The sequence below is a fragment of the Felis catus genome, chromosome B3, assembly GCF_018350175.1.
Source record: "Felis catus isolate Fca126 chromosome B3, F.catus_Fca126_mat1.0, whole genome shotgun sequence".
Taxonomy (NCBI): domain Eukaryota; kingdom Metazoa; phylum Chordata; class Mammalia; order Carnivora; family Felidae; genus Felis; species Felis catus.
In genome coordinates, this window is record NC_058373.1 from 141451509 (window position 1) to 141470745 (window position 19237).

Sequence of the window (19237 nt, forward strand, 5' to 3'; positions counted from 1 at the left end):
CGCATCCCTCTCCCAAGGCGAACCCCGCTTTAAAATCTATTCCCTCCCCAAAAAAACAATAATAAATCCACAAATTCTTACTAATGTATCTGCTGTAACAAAGGAGAGCCGGCAGCAGCAAATGCTCGGAGCAGATGGCTCCTATGCTGGGTGTTCAGGGGAGGGGAGAGCCCCTTTATATATTTATTTATTTATTTAAATTTTTTAAAATATAACATAAATATTCGGCTCTCGGCCGCCCCGCAGCCAGTCCTCGGCTGCGGCTGGGCGCGCAGCCCTCTCCACCTCCGCGCGGGCTGCCCGGCCCCAGCCCGACGAGGTGCTCGGACGATTCCAGGAACACAACCTGTCCATGGTCGCGATGGCACCCTGAGGATGTTTTATTTCTATTGCAATTAAAAAAAAAAAGAAAGAAAGAAAGAGCAACGGCGATCTAGGTAGGCACCGCGAGAGAAAGGACCGCGGGGAGATGTTCGTGCGCCGCGGATCAGCGGCCCCGCGGGCTGCGCCGGGCCGGGATCGCTGCGAGCCGTCCTTCCCCCTGCAACTGTGCGGGCACTCGGGGCGAGCTCCCCTGCAAACACCGTACCTGGCCGGCTCGCGCTCGCTTTTTCCCCTTTCTAAATAAACCCAACTGGGGCGCTGGAAACTGCTGCGTCTCTGCCCCGCTGCCTGACTTTGCCTGCCCGGCCCCTTGCTGGAAATCCACACGATTTCAGCCGGCGGATTTCCACGGCGACCTGCCTTGTTTATTTAGAGAAGCGAGATGAAACATACTGAGATAGAAAGATGGGTAAGAGATTGATAGGTCTCTCTCCTTTTCTTTTTTCTTTTTTTTTTTTCTTTTTTTTTTTTTCTTTTTCCTATTTTACAAGCACATCCCTGTCTTACCAATCCTGGCTGGCAATCCTTCTTTTTCCCCGTGGCGGGGTTTTTTTCACCAGCCCCCAATCCCCCCCACCTTTTTTTGGAGTGGGGGATAGAAGACAAGATCATCCCAGGAGACAGACGGAGGTGGGGAAATGGGGTGTGGGGGGGGGGGGAGGCAAGAGCCCAGCAAACAGCCGCGCAGCTGGATTCTTTTGCAAATAGCAAGAGGAAGGGAGAGAAAGGCGGCGGCGGAATGCTAGGACCGGCGTGGCCGGCGCCCTGCCCGGCCGAGTGCAGCGACCGGGGACTCGGAGCCGCCGGCGGCCCGTAGCCCCGCATCTCCCCTAGGCCGAAGCGCACCCCGCTCTCCTCCGCCCGCGCCGTCAGAGCGGACCCACGCGCTCGCCAACTTTTCCCCACTTCCCGGCTCCCCCCTCCCCCTCCGCTCCCCCAGCCCCCTCCCCCTCCTCTCCAAACCCCGCCACCAGCGCCGCCGCCGCCACACACGCCGCTCGGAGGGGCGAGCGTCCAGCCGGGCTCCGCGTGCACACACACCTCCTCCAGCCTGCGCGCCCCCTCCCCGGCCCGGAGCCCGCTCCGCAGGCCCTCGAGCCCGAGGCGCGTCTGCCTGCGCAGCGCTCCGACTCTCGGGGCTGCAAAGAAACTTTCCTATGCCCCCCCCCCGCCCCCCACCATGCTCTGGGCCGACGCAGCTGCCTCTGCGAGCCCGCGGGCGGCCCCGGCGCTCGGCCTGGCAGCGCCCGGCTCGGTGTACCCAGCCCCGGGCACCCGGAGCCCCATCCTCCGGCCCCTGGCGCGCACGCAGCGGACACTTACGGGTGATGAGCTCCCTCTGGGACAAGTGCTGCGGGTTGCCCTGTTTGCGGCGGGACATTGCCCCGGCATCTATTCTGGCATCGCCCGGAGAGCTGCACTGATGGGGGGAGCCGGGGGAGGGGGTCCGAGCCGCCGCCGCTGCCGCTGCCGCTGCCGCTGCCGCCGCCGCCGCCGCCGCCGCCGCCGCCGCCGCCGCCGCGCCTCCTCCTCTGCCCGGGTTGGTGTTTTGTGATTTTTTTTCCCCCTTCCTCTCTTGCCCTCTCTTCCTCCTCCTCTTCTTCTTTATTTTGCTCTTTCTTCTATGCTGTTTTTTGCTTTGTTTGCAAAAAGAAAAAGAGAAGGAAAAAAAGAAAAGAAAAATCTCTCGATCTAAAATAGGAGAAAGAGGCAAAAAAAAAAAAATCTGCTGTTGCTTGCCGCGGACTGGCTGGTTTCTTTAAAAATATATTCTTTTCAAGGAAAAAAAAATCGCTTACACTTCTTCAAACTGCTTGGCCTCCTGGACTTCCAAATGTCTTCTTGAACTTAAACCGGATTTTGCACCGGCTCCTGACACTTTCTTTCAGGGTCTGGTAGGTGGAAAGCGCACTTCTACCAGGAGGTGGGGGGGTGGGGTGGGGGGGGGGGAGAAAAATGCAAACAAATAAAAAATAAAAGAAGGAAAAAAAAGCAAAGAAAACTTGGGGACTTGTCTCGTACCCCCTCACCCCGCCCCCTCAAAAAACCCAAAGCAATGTAAAACTGCCCGGGTTCGGTTGTTTCTGGGCTTTCTGCGGGCTGCCTGTTTTTTTCTCGGAGACTGACCCTTCCGAGGCTCTGGGGGGACTCCAGGAGCGGCTCCTTCCCAGTTCACCTGGCAGGCTGGCGCCGGCCGGAGAAGCTGCCGGGTCCCCGCGAGCGCTCCCCAGCGCTCCCCTGGCGCCGCGGGCCCGGGGGGAGCGGGGCTGAGGGGCGGCTCGCCCAGTGCGCCTGGGTCGGTGCGGGCGCGGACTGGGAGCTATAGATTGCAACGTGAAGATGGCGGAGTCCGGGTTCTCTGGGAGCTCTCGGTCTCTCTATGGCTGGGGCTGCCTCTGTACAATGGGATAAAATTCAAGTTCAAGTGCGGACGTGACGTTTAATCTGCACTAGAGACAAAAAGACCCAGAGAGTCGGAGCACTGGGGGCGACTAGCGGTGGCTTTTTAACATTGTACCCTGTAAGAGAACAAGAAAGCACACACAGAGACACACGCGCGCGCGCGCGCGCGCGCGCACACACACACACACACACACACACTCGCCCGTGCGCACACTCGTCCAGGCCGGCCACACGTGCAAACAGCGTTTTTGGGCGCTCCTCTTCTCCCTGTGCACCCGCAGCGCAAAAGGGGAGGGGTAGGAGGGTATTTTTAAATAAAAGAAAATCCTGTTCATCCCTCCTCCCCTCCGGGGAGCAGGACCCCCTGAGAAGGAAGGAGGAGTAAGGAGTGCGTGGAAGTTAGTTGAATCAACGCTAGTCCCCACCTACCCCGCCAAAAGCTCTTTTGGACTGAAGGGAGGAAGGGCTGTGTTGAGTAGACTGGGGTCGACAAGGGGACATGGTCAGTTTATTTCACCCCCTTGGAGAAGAGCTTAGCTGTTTTTACTTTTGTTTTATTGGGGGGGTCGGGGTTAAACTTCCAAAAAATGTCTCCTATAGAAATCCTTATATTACACACTCTGGGAGAGCCACCCCGACAAAATAAAAGACAGTAAGAGAAGGAAAGAATTAAGAGCACAACTGGGGGAAAAGGGAACGCGAGACCTTGTGTGAGTCCCATTCCGGAGGGAATATTCATTCACCCGAATCTGTGCCTTTCCCCCATAAACTCTTTGAGGTCAAACACGGGTCTGAGGCCTGGGTCTGTGGGAAGCATAGGGGTCAGGGGACAGGGTGCTCCGCGTGGGAGAGGGACATGCACGGGTTGGCCCAGAAGTGGGCGTGGCCGGATCGCTGAAGATACTCGGGTGGGTGACCCCCTCCGGTCCCCCAGTCCCCTCTCACCCCCCTGACAATTACTGACACCTGCAAGTAAGCATCCACCCCCACCCCCACCCCCACCCCCAGTGCGCCTCCGCCCAGGGCAGGACTTGAAATCTCCCGTCAGACTGGGAAGGACACAGCTGCCTTGTCAGCCGTTTGATCTCCAGCCGGCGAGGACAAGAGGAGTTGTGGGGGCCTGTCCGTGGCCTGGGGACAAGGCCAGGCCTCGGCCGCGTGGACAGCTCCCTCACCCCGCGCCCCATCCCTCCGCAGGCCGCGGCCAACTTCGTCTTATGTGATGATCTGCCTCCATGGCTGGGAGCGCCACGCGCTGGACCCCTCTCCCATCTCAGGGTTCCTCTGGTCTGGGCCGGGAGGCGGCCAGGGCGGGTCGGGGCCTGGCTCAGGGCTGGGCTTCGCGGGCGAGCCCAGCTGCACCCACCCCACCCCGCCCCCAGGCCGGGCTCTGGCGGCTGCACTCCAGCGACTGGCTGGGCGGTGACGCCTCCCGGCGCGCCGCCTCCCTCGGGGCCTTTTCCTTGGGGGACACATGGAGTTTTAGCTCGCCCCCAAGGTCTTGGGTGGGGCGAAGGCACCAACAACTTAGAGCGCAGTGAACTCCCAGTCCAAACCCCCACCCCTAATTTAATAACAATAAAATGTGCCCTAGCATGCAATTTTAAGGACTGGGCTGAAGGGTCTGCGTCCGAGGAGGTGCGCACTGGGCAGGGAGGGGGTGGGTAGGAATCGGCATTCCCCCCACCTCGACTACACACAGCTGCCCTCCACCCCACCTCCACGTGGCCCAAAGTCCAGAAGTACCTACCTCTCCCTCCTCCCATCCAGCCCCAACGTGAAAATCTTTCCAGGAAAGTGGCCTAAATAAAAACTGCTCACACGCACCTTTAATAAACTTAAGAAAAGCATAAACTGTCATCCCAACCGGCCCAGACTCCTAAATTTGGGAGTTAGCTCTCAGTCTGAGAACCGGCGCGGTGAAGTCCAGAAAGGGTTAGCGCTTTGCCCAAGGTCACACAGCGCCTGGGGCAGGTCTGACTCAAATGGCCGAGGCTAGCCTGTTGCTCGGCACCGCCGGTGGCCCGGCGCCCAAAATTCCAACCTGCGACCCTGGCCCTCTTGGGGTTAATTACCAGGACTAGGGACGCGGTCTGTGGCCTGGGGGGGGGGAGGGGGGGGCTGCGACAGCCCTCTGCAAGAAAGGGGACCCCCTCCGCGTACTGCGCAGGACGCTCAGGAGCTCCGGCAGGAGCTCCGGCGGCGGGGTCTGCGGACCCGGGCACCCCTGCCCCACCCCTGGCAGGAAGTAGCGGGCAGGGGGCGGCGCGGGCCGCGACGGACCCGGAGAGCACTTCCTCATTGGCCCCGCGCTGCCCCGACGGCGGGAAGAGGGACGCGCGGGCGGGCCGGCGCAGGGCCGGACACGCCGCCACCCGCCGGCGCGCTCCACCTCGCGGCGGCCGGGGAGAGGCCGCCCTGCCCCTGCCCAGCCCTGGGCTGGCCCCCTCGCCCTCTCCTCCCCCCCCCTTCTCCTTCTCGCCCTCCTCCTCCCCTTCCTCGTCGTCCTCCTCCGCCACCTCCCTCCTCCTCGCCCGAGAGGCGGCCGGGTGCAGGCAGAGAGCAATCCCAGCTGCCGCTCCAGTCTCCTTTTTTTCCCTCTGCCCGTCTGGCACGGGCATCATTAGCGCTGAAAGCTGTTAATGTCTGGTCTCACAGCTCCCCCTTTAGTCTTGCTGCGCTCTCTGTCTCTCATTCCACGCAAGATCAATAGCCGCCTCTCCCCCGACCTTAACCTCTCCCTCGACCCCGCCTGGCTTTGGCAGCTAGCCCCCACTAATATGTCCCCTCTCTTGATGCCCAGACCACAGACGGTGCCAGAGGGGGTGGCGGAGCTTGGGCCCTACTCCTTACTCAGGACCCTAGACAGGCGGGGTGCCCAGTACCCTTCTGAGAAGGTCACTGCACGCGCGCGCGCGCGCGCACACACACCCCACCCCACCCCTTTATCTACCAAACATTTCTATACATAAAGTCTGTCCTGTCCGCAAAAAGTGTGTGTGTGTGCGTGTGTGTGCACGCACTTGTGCGCACAGGTGCTTAACACAGTAACATATAAAAAGAAAAAGTACAGGTACAAATGTGATCCTGAAGTAATATTGCCATACCTCAAACTCATTTCTCCAGCACGTGCTGTAGGCCTACTGTGTGCCTGGTCCAGACTGGGGGTTTCGTGCAGACTGGAATTAGATGGAAAGAAATGCCATATTTTCTGCGGGGAAGGAAGGAAGGAAGGAAGGAAGGAAGGAAGGAAGGAAGGAAGGAAGGAAGGAAGGAAGGAAGGAAGGAAGGAAGGAAGGAAGGGAGGGAGGGAGGGAAGGGGGGAGGGAAAGGAAGAAGGAAGGAGGGGAAGGGAATGAGAGAGGGAGGGGAGAAAGAGAGAGAAAGAGCAAACGTCAGAAAGCTTTCTGAACTCACAAATATTTCCCTGCTCTTCTTCTTCTAGCTTCACAGTGCATTCCAGCAGATAATCCCCCATATTCTTGGTCACTTTAAATTTCTTTATAGAGGAGTAGTTCAAAAATCATAAATCATTTCATCAAATCAGAGTGCATTTTTATTAACCTTGTGTGGGGTTCGGATTCCCTGTGTGTGCGCATGCAGCATTCCATGCAGTGGGGGCAGATTAAACACACACGTGACCCCCTAAGCCAAGGCTTCTTGTTTGAAATTCTTTGAATGATTCTCAATATTTAGCTCTTAGCCGAGGTGGGGTTCTATTTGAGATCCTACAATGTTATCTTTGCCTTCTGAGCAGTTATATTTTATATTACGTCTTCACAAAAATCTGGAAAGAACCAAGATAAGTCGTGTCAATAGAAATGGGAACTCCCAATGTTTCTGTAGAAGGAAAATCCACATTTCATTTGTTGTTGTTTTTTTTAAACAGGGATCCACCCTCTAAAATGTAGTCAAATAACTTTGTAGCAATGCGAAAACTGAGCAACACATCTTACCAAATTACTTTGGGCTTCATTTCTGGTGCTTAAAAAGAAAAAAAAAAAATCTGCAAAGAAAAGGCAGATCTTTCCATATTCACGGGTGTAAAGCAAACTCAGAAGCAAACTGCCTGTTAATTTCTTTACCTCAGGATCTATAAACACTATTAACTAAAGATGAGGACATATAAAACACATCAATCTGATCAGTGGATTGATTGACTTGTTTTTAATTTTTGAGGAAACTGTAATCGTGGTACTAAAATCATATTAATATACATATTAAATTTTTGTAATGTTTATTTTTGAGAGAGAGATAGAGCATGAGTGAGGATGGGCAGAGAGAGGGAGACACAGAATCCGAAGCAGGTTCCAGGCTCTGAGCTGTCATCACAGAGCCCCATGCAGGGCTCGAACTCACAGACCTCAAGATCATGACCTGAGCGGAAGCTGGAGGCTTAACCAGCTGTGCCACCCAGGTGCCTCTTAATATACATATTAATAAGGCTCTCAAAATGGCCCTTATCTCCTTCCTTACAGTTCTAGAATCTCTAGGAGCTCTCAAATCCAGAAGCATAAAAAGACGAGAGGCCTTTTGTGCTTCCTGGCATATCTTCTAGAATTATTTTAAGACATTTCTGAAAATTACAGCAAACCTCTAAATGCCATAAGGACTCAATTAAGGCTGTGCTGGATTTGGAGGGGCTTTTTGCATTGTCACTTTGTTGCAGAGACAGGACCACAACACTTGCCTTCCAGCAATTGTTCGCTTGATTCTTTCCATGTAATGAATTTAGCAACGTTGCTTTTGTTAAAACATGGTTATCATTGCACCTCACTTGTTTCTGCAAGAAACACTTGGGCTTGATACCTTGGTAAATTTCCAACTATTGCTTTAAGGACATGAAGCATAGGTAAGCTCTAGGAAAACTAAGAAACATCACTGCCTGCTGTCTTTATAGCTGCAGACTGCAGGGGGTTAAACCAAATTCACTGTTCCTGATTCATGTATTATTTTCCTTAAAAATACTTACCCAACTCTCCGTATATGAAAAAGACTCACACCCACATGGAATGTTCCTAGCTCTGTCCCTGTCATCAGAAATGATATTGAATGGCTCAGTACTAGGGGATCTGGAACTATTTCTACTGCTTTCTCACCTCATTTGGAATTTTCTTGCCTTGCTAATTTTAATTCTGAGTCATCAATTCAAATTTGGTAGGGACTGGCATCACCCAGTTGGTCGACTTGGGAAAAAATATTGTTCACAAAGATGATCAAACTCCACCAAATCCCACCCCCCACCCCTACTTATACAGAGACAGAGTGGCTGAGCGGTGGTGTGTGTGTGGGGGTGTGTGTGTGTGTGTTGCACAGAAAGGGGCTCTATGCTGCTTTCCCTCTAGTCACCGAGCCTACAAATTGTGTAACTGAAAATGCAAAACATACATGCATGCGTGCATACACACATGCACACGCTAGTCTGAATTTAGTGGTCTGGTGACCGTCGATCTACCCTATTTGGAGCACAGACAAGGAAGAGCTAGAGAGTTGAAATGGTTCATCTGGAGAAAGAACCGGGATCCAGAAGGGAATTTTCAGTTCTGAGTCTGGCTGTCAACCGCTGTCGTCAGGACTGGCACTACAATGAGGTGTCTAGTGATAGGAGATGGGGAGGAGCTGGGGTTGGAGACAATAATGATCACCTTCCTAACAAGGGTTTTATGAGGCTGTGAGGATTAATTAGTTTGTATCCTTAAGCAGTTTGAGAAAGAGGAAGTTTCAGGAAATGCTAAACTGGAGTTGTAGGTGAGTGTGACTCAGTTGCAAGCTCCACCCGCCCCCCCCTCCCCCAATCCCAGGCTCTGAAAACTCCTGTCTGAGCCTTGATGCGCTCTACAAAGGAAGTGGGGGAAAGGGAAGTGAGAGGGAAGTACTCGCTTAGGGAAAAACAGAGAAGGAGAGAGAGAGAGAGGCATGAGTCAGGCTAGCATCCCTCAGAAGGCACAGCTAATGAAATGCTGCAAGGGGGCGCTTACCAAAAAAATAAAAAGAAGAACCAGCCAACACCTTGTTTCAGATATGCCTTCCAGACCTGGAAAAGAAAAAGGGATCTGGGAGGTCTCGTCTGTTGTTTTGTAGTTTCAGAAACAGTCACAAATGCTTCCCAGTGAATTCAACAAAGGTACTTTGTATGCTAGAAAACACTTAAGTGGATTCCCCTCTGTTCCATAGAGAAGGGGTCAGGGTGCAGGACGACAAGCAAGCCTCTGTGACAAAGTTTGAACTGCAGGCACATAATTGGGGATGGAATAATATATGTAGAGTACATGGAAGTTATAAAAGTTGTTTCATTGTGCGCATATTAAACCATTGCATCTGCTTGAAGACACTCTCTCGGCTCAATTTACAAGGCAGACAATTTGCTACAACAAAAGATAATTAATGCCACCCAGGGAAAACCGAGATGCTGGGTTGCTGTGCATTCTGGCATTAGTTTAATCTGGGTCCTTTAAAAAAGATGATTTCACTGTGACTTTAAGCCTTTGGGAACACTGAAACAACAATGGCTTCTAAAATATGGCTGTGGCAGTAACATTTCCCATTTGAACTTGTGACAAAGCCCCTCGTCCCCTCCCACACGTGTCCTGGAGTGGAACACGAGACGGGAGCATAGACCCCACCTCTCTCTTACCTGTCTCCAATGGGCTGCAATCTAAACAGGACAGATTTACGGTCATTTTTTTTTTTTTTTTATCTGAATTTGGACCTCTGTATTCATGCGGGTAGATTCATCAGCTGTTGGGAGTTAGCTCTGGCATCTGCAGTTTCATTATTTGTATCTGCTTAACAGGAACAATTAGAGAACTGAAGAGTGAGGACGCCTGCTTGGGGACCGTTTCGGGATTGTACCCAGACCACACATTCCGGCTGGGAAGGAACACAGTAATGCAGAAAGCATTAGTGGATTTAACACTCTGCGTTGCGTTCGGGGAATCGAACTGTCAATGTTTCTGGCAAGAACTCATACTCCAATTGAAATCTATCAAACACCTTAATTAGCTGCGGGTACCTACAGGCACCCAACCCACAGGCAGGTTGGAAAGCATGAGAAGGAAAGGACTAGAGACGCAGAGGCAGCACGGGCCCCTCGATCCCCCCCAGGGCTCCGAGGCCTCAGTTTCCTGACCAGGATCTACGGGCCACCGTTCGAAGCCGGGCAAACCCCGGCTCTGACGGTGGCAGCCCCGGGGGACACGGTTGAGGATGTTTGGATGGTGCGACGGGTGTTGGCAAACGGGACGGGAAGAGGCCGCAGTGACACAAAGCTGTTGCCGATGGTAACTGGAGTCTTTTCCTCAGCCAACCGTTCCACCTGGACCTCAGCACAAATTATTGTTTTCAATTACCACCTGTGTATTCCTTCCCATTCAACTTATTGATGTAAAATTACAGCTACACCGGTATAAATAAGTTATGCTGCAGTTGTAAAATGGAAGAAATTTTGTTGTAGCAATTATGTTCAGCAAGATGACAAAATAAATTTCCAGAGCTGTGCCTGCAGTAACCTGGGGAATTTAAACCTCATAATTTCCATTCATTTCAGATAATTTGGAGTAATTTCTATATGTAATAACTTTGTAATGAAAAACACAGCGGTACTGAAGTGATTTCGCTCCATTTTTTTCTCCTATGGTATACATGGCACAAAATAAATGATAAAAATAATATTTCCTTTTTATATGTGTGTGTGTTGAGTAATTCCTTCAGCAAAAAATCATAAACTAATACCCGGACTAAATCTCTGTCCACAAAATGAAAAATAAATTGAGTTAAAGAAAGTGAGAAAGTATGAAAGGCTTTGGATGTTTTATTGTGAGTTTATTGAATCGTCTTACTCCCATGCTCCTTCTGATCTCTGAGGGTTACGGTTCCCGAGTAAGGGGCAAATGCACGTGAGCCCCCAGACTCCCGGGCAGAGGCTGCAGGAGACCCCCGAAGCGGAGATGGCCACGCCAGTTGGCACTCTCTCCTCCAGAAGTGTTAGGAAACACCGTCTCCTCCGCGATGCGCTGGGCTGCTCCCCACTGCCGCTCCCCATCAAAGTCTTTAACTTCAACATTCCCGGTGACTAGAAAGGACCTGCCGGGCTGGGCAGTGGTCACACACAGTGGCACAGGTTCCCTAGCTGCACCGGTGCCCTGCCGGGCCTCTGGTGGTGACAGCCGCCACTGACGTACATGGCCCTTGAACATCCCACGTAATCCGGCGGAAGCTCCCCATGAGTTGTTAGAAGGTGACAAGGACACTGGCTCCCAGCGCCACTCGATTGGCCTCAGCCACCGCCACAGCGCCCATCGAGGGTTCCTTCTGATTGAAAAATGGACATTGGGTCTGGATGAGGCATCCACCTCCTGAGCCCTGCCTGCCAGGAGTGACAGCCAGGCCAATTGTCAGCCCCCTCCCCAACAGCCAAGAGGGCCGCCTGCTGCCCCAAGTCCCCCCGCCACAGGCCCCCACCCTGCACCATCCTGCGCTGCATGCAGCCGGGGGCACACCTGACGTCTCACACCACATGAAAGGCACCCAGCGGCTGGGTGGTCTGAGGAGAGGGCGTTTATTTCTCTGCCGGGTGACCTCCCTCATCAGACAGGGCTTCAGAACCCGTGGGAGCAGAGGTGAGCGGGCCCGGCCCAGGCTCTGGCACATGGCAGTCACTTCGTAACATTTCAACAACACACACCGATAAGGTGCCAGCTTGCTAGACACAACGTGGAGGGCTGGGGCCCCAGATGGCAGCATCGTGTGATGGTCAGTACCCGGGTTCCTCATCCAGACAAGCCTGAATTTCACATACCGCCCCTGCTCTGAGGAATACACAAGGTAAAGCAGAAGTCAATGACACAGTGACAGGACTATGCCAGATCTAATAGAGCCCCCCAAAAGTACTCCAGCCCATGTGTCCTAAGTGCCATGGGAGCACAGGAATGGGGGGCAGGGGTCTTTGGTCACAGATGACAGAATTCTCCAAGACCTTCAAGGCCTACTAGGTCAAAGAGCGATGGTCTAATGACATTGTTAGGTCATTTGCCTGATCTAATCCTGGGGAGATAAGGACCTTCATTCCCAGGAAAGCCAAGGCCAGCCACTAAGAGGCAGGGCCAGAATGAACCCCAGGCTGTCTCCATGTCCAACCACACCAGTCTCCACCCAGACTCGGTTTCCAGCCCTCCTGCAGGGCCACAGCAGCGAGCAGCCGGGGACACTACTAGATGTGGAACCACAATAGCAAAGGCCAAGTCAGCACAGGATGAGGATGAGGACAGAGGAAGAAGGAGAAAATTTTAAAAGAAACCAGGTCTACGATGGGATTAGCAGAAGAAGCTTTTTTTCCCCTTTCATTTGGGATGGCAACATCCAGGGAAAAAACATGACCGATGGCTCTGAAACCAAAATAACAGAGGCAGAGAAAAATGGGATGAAGGAGGAGAGAGAAGTAAGATCTGGAATCCCAAAAAGGACTCACAGAGGCAATGAGCCTCTGCAGGGAGAGGGAGTGGTGTAGACAGGGGCTCTGCTGCTGAAGTTCTGGAACAGACAACTCACTCAGAGTAGTACAGAGCGTCACGGGGGACAAAGTCCCTCCACTTCCCTGACTTGCGTCTGTCCTTCCAGCAACCTTGTGAGATATGCAGGGCAGGGCACAAGCAGCTTGGACGTACACCTCCGAGAGGCGCAGGTTCAGGCCTCACTGTGCCCACTGGTGGCTGGTAGACCTCAGGTCAACAGCCTCTCTTCTTGGTCTTGGCGTCCTAGGTCCCCCTGTGTTACATCTGAGACGATCATGAAGATTACCTCAGGTCACCTATCTGAAAGCCCCAGGCACAGGGCCTGGCCCGCGGTAAGCATTTAACAACTTATATACATTATTATTTTGGTGGCCTCGTGCTGGGCTCTGGAGGAGAACCACATCCAACCCAACCTGCGTGCATTTCAGCACTTCATCTCAGGAAGGAAGAGAGGAATCCTCCCCAGGTTTCATTCATGAATATACTCAACTAATCCTGATGAAGCCCCTACTATGTGCCACGGATCTGACTAGCCTCTGGAAACACCCAGAGGAAAACCCCACAGTCTTTATCGGCAAGTGGGTTGCCACACAGAGCCGGGCCTTGATTTCTTCCAAGCAGACAGCTGGGACGTGCCTCTTCTCCCCTGCCCTCGGTGGGCACATAGTAGGTCATCAATGAATGAGCCAGCTAGATCTCAGTACAAGACTCATACATCCACAACCTGGAACGGCAGCTGGACGAGCCAAGCCCGCAGAACAAAGGCCGGGAAGAAGCCTCTCAGAATGTGAGTGGGTGTCACTTGAGAGATAGGGACCAGAGTGCCACCAGTCATTCCCTCCTTTTAGTCTCGAAATTCCCCAGGATCGGCACTTCTGCCCCCAGAAGTTAAAAAAGTTGCGGCAGCAGTGCTTGGAGTGGGGGTGGGAACATACAAGCCACCTGTGGAAAAAAAAAGACTGGACAGAGATACCGGAATAGCGGCCGATACTGTGCTAGGGTTATGGCATTAGAAGGGCTTTTAGAAGAACTTGATTTCCCAAACCTCCTAAAACGTCACTGAAGACTCGCCATACATTTTTTATATAGGTTTGTGAAAGAATTAAAAAAGCCAGCACTGGGCTATGAAGAGCTCCATGGGGGCATCCGGCCTTGAGATGCATGCAGGGTCACAGAAGGGCCCCATCCTGGCATGGGGCCATCCTAGGTGCAGGGGGACTGTCAGACTGGATGAGACCCTTCCCAAGAAGCTGCCTCTTTTTTCCCTCATTCCCTTCCGTTCGGGGGCCTCCAGCATGTGAAACGGCTCTCAGAGCTAAGATTTTCTAAGGTCCGCAGAGGCTGGTTTGAAACGCCACCTCCCCCCACCCACCAGGGATGTGGAGCTCATGCTCTTGGCCCTGTGGAGCTCAGGCTTCCCCCCCCGCCCCCCCCCCGCCCCCCCCACACACAGCTTGGGCCTCGGCCTCGGAAAGCAGCCCGGCTGGGCTCTGTGCTGGGTGCACACTAAGTGTGGGGTACTTTTAGACACTCACAATGAAGAATGTCCTCTTGAAGCTTCCCCCTCCTTCCCACCTTCTGTCATCCGGGGAGATAATTCATTTATGCAGCTTTCACAGAAGACTGACATTTTCGACTTTTTTAGCAGAATAAATTTATAAGGTAAATTAGGGGGTGGGAGCCCTAGTGTCCTAGGCAGATTCAAACTGGTAATTACAGAGGGCCTAATTATGTATTCACCACGGAGCCTTCTGGAACAGGGAAGTCTACAGGATGGCTCTTATTCTTCCTGCAGAGGACATTCGCCCCTGGAACCTTCACAACCTGTGTTCGAGATGTTTTGCTTCCAGCCCTGAGCAGTCGTGGGGAAGTGCCCTTGTCATCAGTGCCACTGCTCTGATATTTGCAGAGAACATCCTCACCCTTGTCAAGGCACCCAGATTTTCCCCAATAATCATGAGGTCAAACAGCTTTCAGGCCAGGGGTCCTGATCTGGATAAAATAAAACTCAAAAAAGGGGCATGTTTAAAAAAAAAAAAAAAAAACCTTGCTCTGCCACATTTTTGCTAGATTCCTTAAAGAGTTCTGTATCTACATCTACCGGCCCAAGGTATCCAAATTATCCTTGTCACAGCTGCCTCCCCTGCTCGCTTGGGAGCTCCTGGGGCGAGTGAAGTGTATCTTCTCAGCTTGGGGTTTGGCCTCAATAGAGTCACTGAATGAATGAATGAATGAATGAATGAATGAATGAATGGCAAAAGTGCACAATGGCCCTTAGAAGAGAAAGACCCTGGGCCTCCGCAAAGTGGTGAACTGGGTGAAAAGCATTCCTCTCTCCTGCATCACGGCGTACCAGGGTGTGTGGACTGCTACATAAGCACATTTGCCATGCAAAGCCCATCTCTCCGTGACCCGTTCTGCCTCATTTTCCCATGCCCTCTCTGCTCCCAAACATCTGATCTTTCACTTGGTGGGTACGGATTGCGCTCTGTGGTGGGGTGAATTGTGTCCCCCCAAAATACGCTGAGCCCCAACCCCTGTACCAGTGAATATGACCTTATTTGGAAATAGAGCTTTTACAGCTGTAATTAGTTAAGGTGATGTTATATTGGATTAGGGTGAACTCTTAATCCAATGACTGCTGTTCTTTTAAGAAAAGGAGTAGACACACAGGGGAAAGGTCATATATCCAATGCCAAGGAAGCCCAGCAGCCACCAGCAGCTGGAAGAGGCGAGGAGACACAGGGTTTCAGAGGGAAGCTAGAGTGCTCAGAGGGAGCACAACACTGTCAATGCCTTGATTTCAGACGTCTGGCCTCCAGAACCGGGATACAGTAAATGTCTGTTGTTTTCAGCCCCCTAGTTTGTGATACTTCGGTCACGGCAGCCACAGGAAAGTAATAATGCTCCTGCATGAACGAGGCACAGGGGAGCAGAGCTGAACAACACAGATGAGGACCCTGCCCTCAGGGGGCTCAGAGGCCACAGGCCCTCCCTACAACTCATGAATGTTGCATTTGCAAAAATGTTAATGAGAACTGTTGGCCTCAAAAAAGGGTAGTAATGACTGGACTATGACTATCTGGAGGCCAAGGTGAAAGCAGACTCATCCTTCCACCCAGAAACCCACTCGTGCCTCCCTCGCCAACCTCTTGTCCCAGCTCGGAGCTTGGTGCATCCTTCAAACTCCGACTGTAGTGGCGGAAGGTGGGGAAAAGCCACATCTTAGTGGAGGAAATATCCGGGAGCTTCCAGCATCCGTCCAGCAGCCTCCGATCACAGCCCCCAAGGAAGCACACTCAAAACAAGCCAGCACCTCTCTGAAACGCTTCCGCCGCTGGAGGTGTTAGCTTGGTGGGTGGTTGGGTTTCATTTTTCACTTTGGGGTTTAACAAGCAAAGAATTAACCCCCCCCCCCCACACACACACACACAACAGGAACCGACTGCTAAGTGGTAGTGGTAGTAACTGACCATACAGTGCTCAGGAAGATGGAACTGGATAAAAGGTCTCTTGCGTTTTTGCTGAAACCGCTCTGGATGTAATCGAGTGAAGAAGCACCGCTCTCTCCCCCAACACACACCCGTGGGATCATTCAGGCAAAGAGACCCAGCCCTGCTCCTCCTGCACATGTGGAAGACCAGGGACAGGCCTCTCTACCTTCCTCGTCCACCTACCCTCTTAAGAAAGCTGACGCCAAGGGCAGGGCGGACTCCGGATGGCTCCACCGCCTTCGGTCCTGCGTGCGCAGCCGCGGGGGAGGCGAGCGGAGAGTTCACACTTCTGAGAAGTGCTGGGTTCACGCCCAGGCACAGGCGTCTGCACCTTTGACCAAACGTACGCCCGGATGGCAAGCTGATGTCACTGAGCTCTTGGAGGGGCTGGTCTCCCTGCGAGGCCGCGAAGCTCCGGAGGCAGCGGAGAACTGACACCGGTCCGTGCCCCTCCTGGGGCCCAGGCCCCAGCTGGACGTGCAAATCCTCTCTTCCGGTACGTCCGCCCTGTCAGTGAGACTCCGTATCCCAGTTTGCGGAGGAGACACCCGAGTTTCGGCGCCAGGCCAGCGCTGCCCTGCCCGCGGCAGCAGAGGCGGGGCCCGCAGGCTGCTTTGCCAGGGGCTCGGGAGTCATTCCCTTCCACGTCCTCATGTCCGTCAGGGTGAGCCAGGCTGCGGTACAAACCAACCCCTGGCCGTAAAGCGTCCACACGGGGCTCCGGGGCGGTCCTCCGGCCGCTCCAGCCACACCTCGGGGCCTCCGAGGCCACCGCAGAGGAAGGAGGACGCGGTAGCGTCGCGCCGGCTCTCCGGGGCCTCAGCGCGCTCGCATTCAAGCCCATTGGCCAGAGCTCCTCACGTGACCCCGCCTAACCGCAAGGGAGGCTGGGAGATGTGGGCGCGAACGTGGGTGGAATCCCGGCGGCCTGTGCCTCTCGGCCACCGTATCCAGGAACCGCGTGAGCGTCCTGACTGAAAGGGCGAAGGGGAATTAACTGGAAATGTATTCACCAATTTGCGGAGCGGGAGTATGGCTCCGTGACAGTGATAACACGCAGGATTTGTGACATGATTGCACTTGGGCTACTCATGCTGAGCCAATCGGGGTCTCCCACCCCCCAGCTCTCGATCCCCCGGTGTTTACTGATGGCCCTGTGTCTTCATCCGACTCTCCCTGTGCTTGGCCGCGCCACACTGAAGAAATAAGGGCCCTTCCGGGTGGTTCAGAGGCCTAACTTTAGGAGAATTTGCTCCTCGCTGTGCAACCTGCCGCCGGGAGCACAGGAGCACAGAACCCTGCAGGATTTGGAGGTGACGACCAGTCAGCTCCTGGGCAGAAGAGGCTCGCGGACGGAGCCCCTCTGGTCCGGAAATGTGTCCGTTTGCCACCCGTGCCAATCAAAAGAGACTTTTGAACTCTGGAAGGTGTGAGGTAGGTGTGTGGGATAATGTAAAACACCCAGGCTGCACTTCGAAACCCTCAAAATAGTGTTTGATGGATGGATTTAGAACAGAGAACTTTACAGCTGGGAGGAACCGAGAGATGATGCTGTCCACCTACCTCAGGAGAGAGTCTGAGGCCAGGGGAGGAGGCACATGCCCAGAGCGGGTGCCTGAGGCCTCTAGGTGGGCCTTGATGCCCCTGATCCCGGGGCCTGGGGCTGCGGCCCCAGTCATTCCCCAACTCTCTCTTAAATGTGCCATCAACCAATAAGAAACAAGATGTTGAGAAACCATAGGACTTTGTCTCCATTAGGCCTGACAAAGGCTTGGGACAGGCCCATGAATCCCAGTCACCTAGGACAACACCAGGTGACAGGGAAATGATGGGCGTGGTGGGAATCTTCAAAGATCAAGGAAGGCAAGGGGCAATTCGGTGCTTCTCTGAAGACGCACTGAGATAATGCAGGAGAAAGTACCAAGCTTAGCATCTGGGTGTGGAAGGTGTCTGATACCCAGAAATGGAATCCAGATAAATGACCAATAGAAGCAGAATGAAGCAAGTTCTAAGGAGACAAGGATGGGGAATGCCATGCAAAAACAAAGGCAAGATTACCAACCAGAGACATTATGAAAAAGCCTCCCCAGGGTGGAGGCCCCTTCGCCTCCCTTTCAAGTCTCAGCCCAGCACCACTTCCTCCAGGAAGACTTCCCAGATTGCTCAGCTGGTTTCAGGCCCCACGGCGGGGCTCCCACCAGCCCGTGGGCTTCACCCATCGCAGTGCATCACGCATTGGGCTGTCAATCTCTATAGACCCATCTCTGCTGCTGAACTCCACGTGGTCAGAGATGGCATCTTCTATCACCTCTGAGTCCCCAGAGTGCTGCAGCAATGACAAATCCTAGGCATGGAGAACATGGCTCTTGTATTTGTGGCTTTAATTAAAATATACTGTACTTTCTCCACATTTCCCCCAGGTGCCACCCCAATTCTCCAAGAACAGATTCTTGGAAGGAATCGTCTACACATACTCAGTTGAATTACTGTCTTCCCATTCCCTCTTGAAACCACTCTGTCAGCTTTGGCTCTCCGGCTATGCCCAGCTGCTCTTGTCAAGGTCACCAGTGACCTCCATTGCTAAACCCAATGGCTAGCGCTCAGTCCTCACTGTACCAGACCCATTGGCAGCCTATAGCAAGGCTGACCTCCCTCCTCTTCAGTGGGCTTCAAGGAGGCCACATGCCCCTGGTTGTTTCTTCTTGCTCACCGGTCAGCAATCTCTTTCCTGGCCCCTCATCTCTCGACCTGTGGACATAGGACAGCCCCAGAGTCATCCCTCACACCTCTTCCTAATTCTCACTCACTCCTTTGGTGACATCCACCTGTCAAACGACTTTAAATGCTTCCCACATGCCAATGTCTCCCTAATTTATATCCCTACCCCGAACTCTGCTTGCACATTCCCAACCACATGCTCTTAACTCCTCACTGGGTGTCTAATAATAAACTAATAATACCTTTCCAAGACTGAGTTCTGAACTCTCCCCCAAACCTGCCCCTCCCACAATATTCCCTAACCCAGTAAATGGTCATTGCTCAGGCTGAAACCCTCAGAGTCTTCCCTGTCCCTTTTTCTTTGTCCCACATCCAACATCCAAGCCATCAGCGCATCCCACTGGTTCTGCGCTAAAAAACCTTCCAGATGTGCTAATTCTCACAACCTGCATGGCCACCTCCCTGGACCAAAGGCCTCCTGTGTGGTCTTTCTTTCTCCATCCTTGAATCTATTCTCAATAGCCAGTCTGACTTTTGGAACATAAGTCAAATCACAACAGACTTCTGCCTAAAACCCTCAGTTACTCAGGGCAAAAGCCAAGGACCTGACAATGGCTTAGATGGTCTTAAGTGGTGTGGGCTCCATTACCTTGCTGACCTCATATCTATCACTCTCTCTCTCTCACTCTCGCTCTTCACTGGCCTGATTATTGTTCTTCAGCACACCAG

At 53.2% G+C, this 19237-nt stretch overlaps 1 protein-coding gene and 1 long non-coding RNA gene across 5 annotated transcripts in view; both read right to left on the bottom strand.

Annotated features, from left to right (window-relative positions):
* BCL11B (BAF chromatin remodeling complex subunit BCL11B) overlaps positions 1–1940 on the bottom strand; it is a 97361-nt gene extending 95421 nt beyond the window's left edge. For 2 of the 4 annotated variants that reach the window (XM_023256020.2, XM_023256017.2), the window contains exon 1: positions 1708–1939. In XM_023256020.2, coding sequence (XP_023111788.1) covers positions 1708–1765 — 58 coding nt within the window. In that variant the 5' untranslated portion in view covers positions 1766–1939. Of the gene's footprint in view, positions 1–1707 lie in introns of all 4 variants that reach the window. The other 2 variants (XM_023256019.2, XM_023256018.2) reach the window with 2 other exon arrangements.
* A 243-nt stretch (positions 1941–2183) lies between these two features.
* LOC123386203 lies at positions 2184–16645 on the bottom strand. The gene is made up of 4 exons (XR_006599979.1): positions 15974–16645; positions 8766–8821; positions 5895–5998; positions 2184–2298 (listed from the first exon to the last, which is right to left on the bottom strand). It is a non-coding gene; the product is annotated as an uncharacterized LOC123386203 (long non-coding RNA).
* Between the last annotated feature and the right edge of the window lie 2592 nt (positions 16646–19237).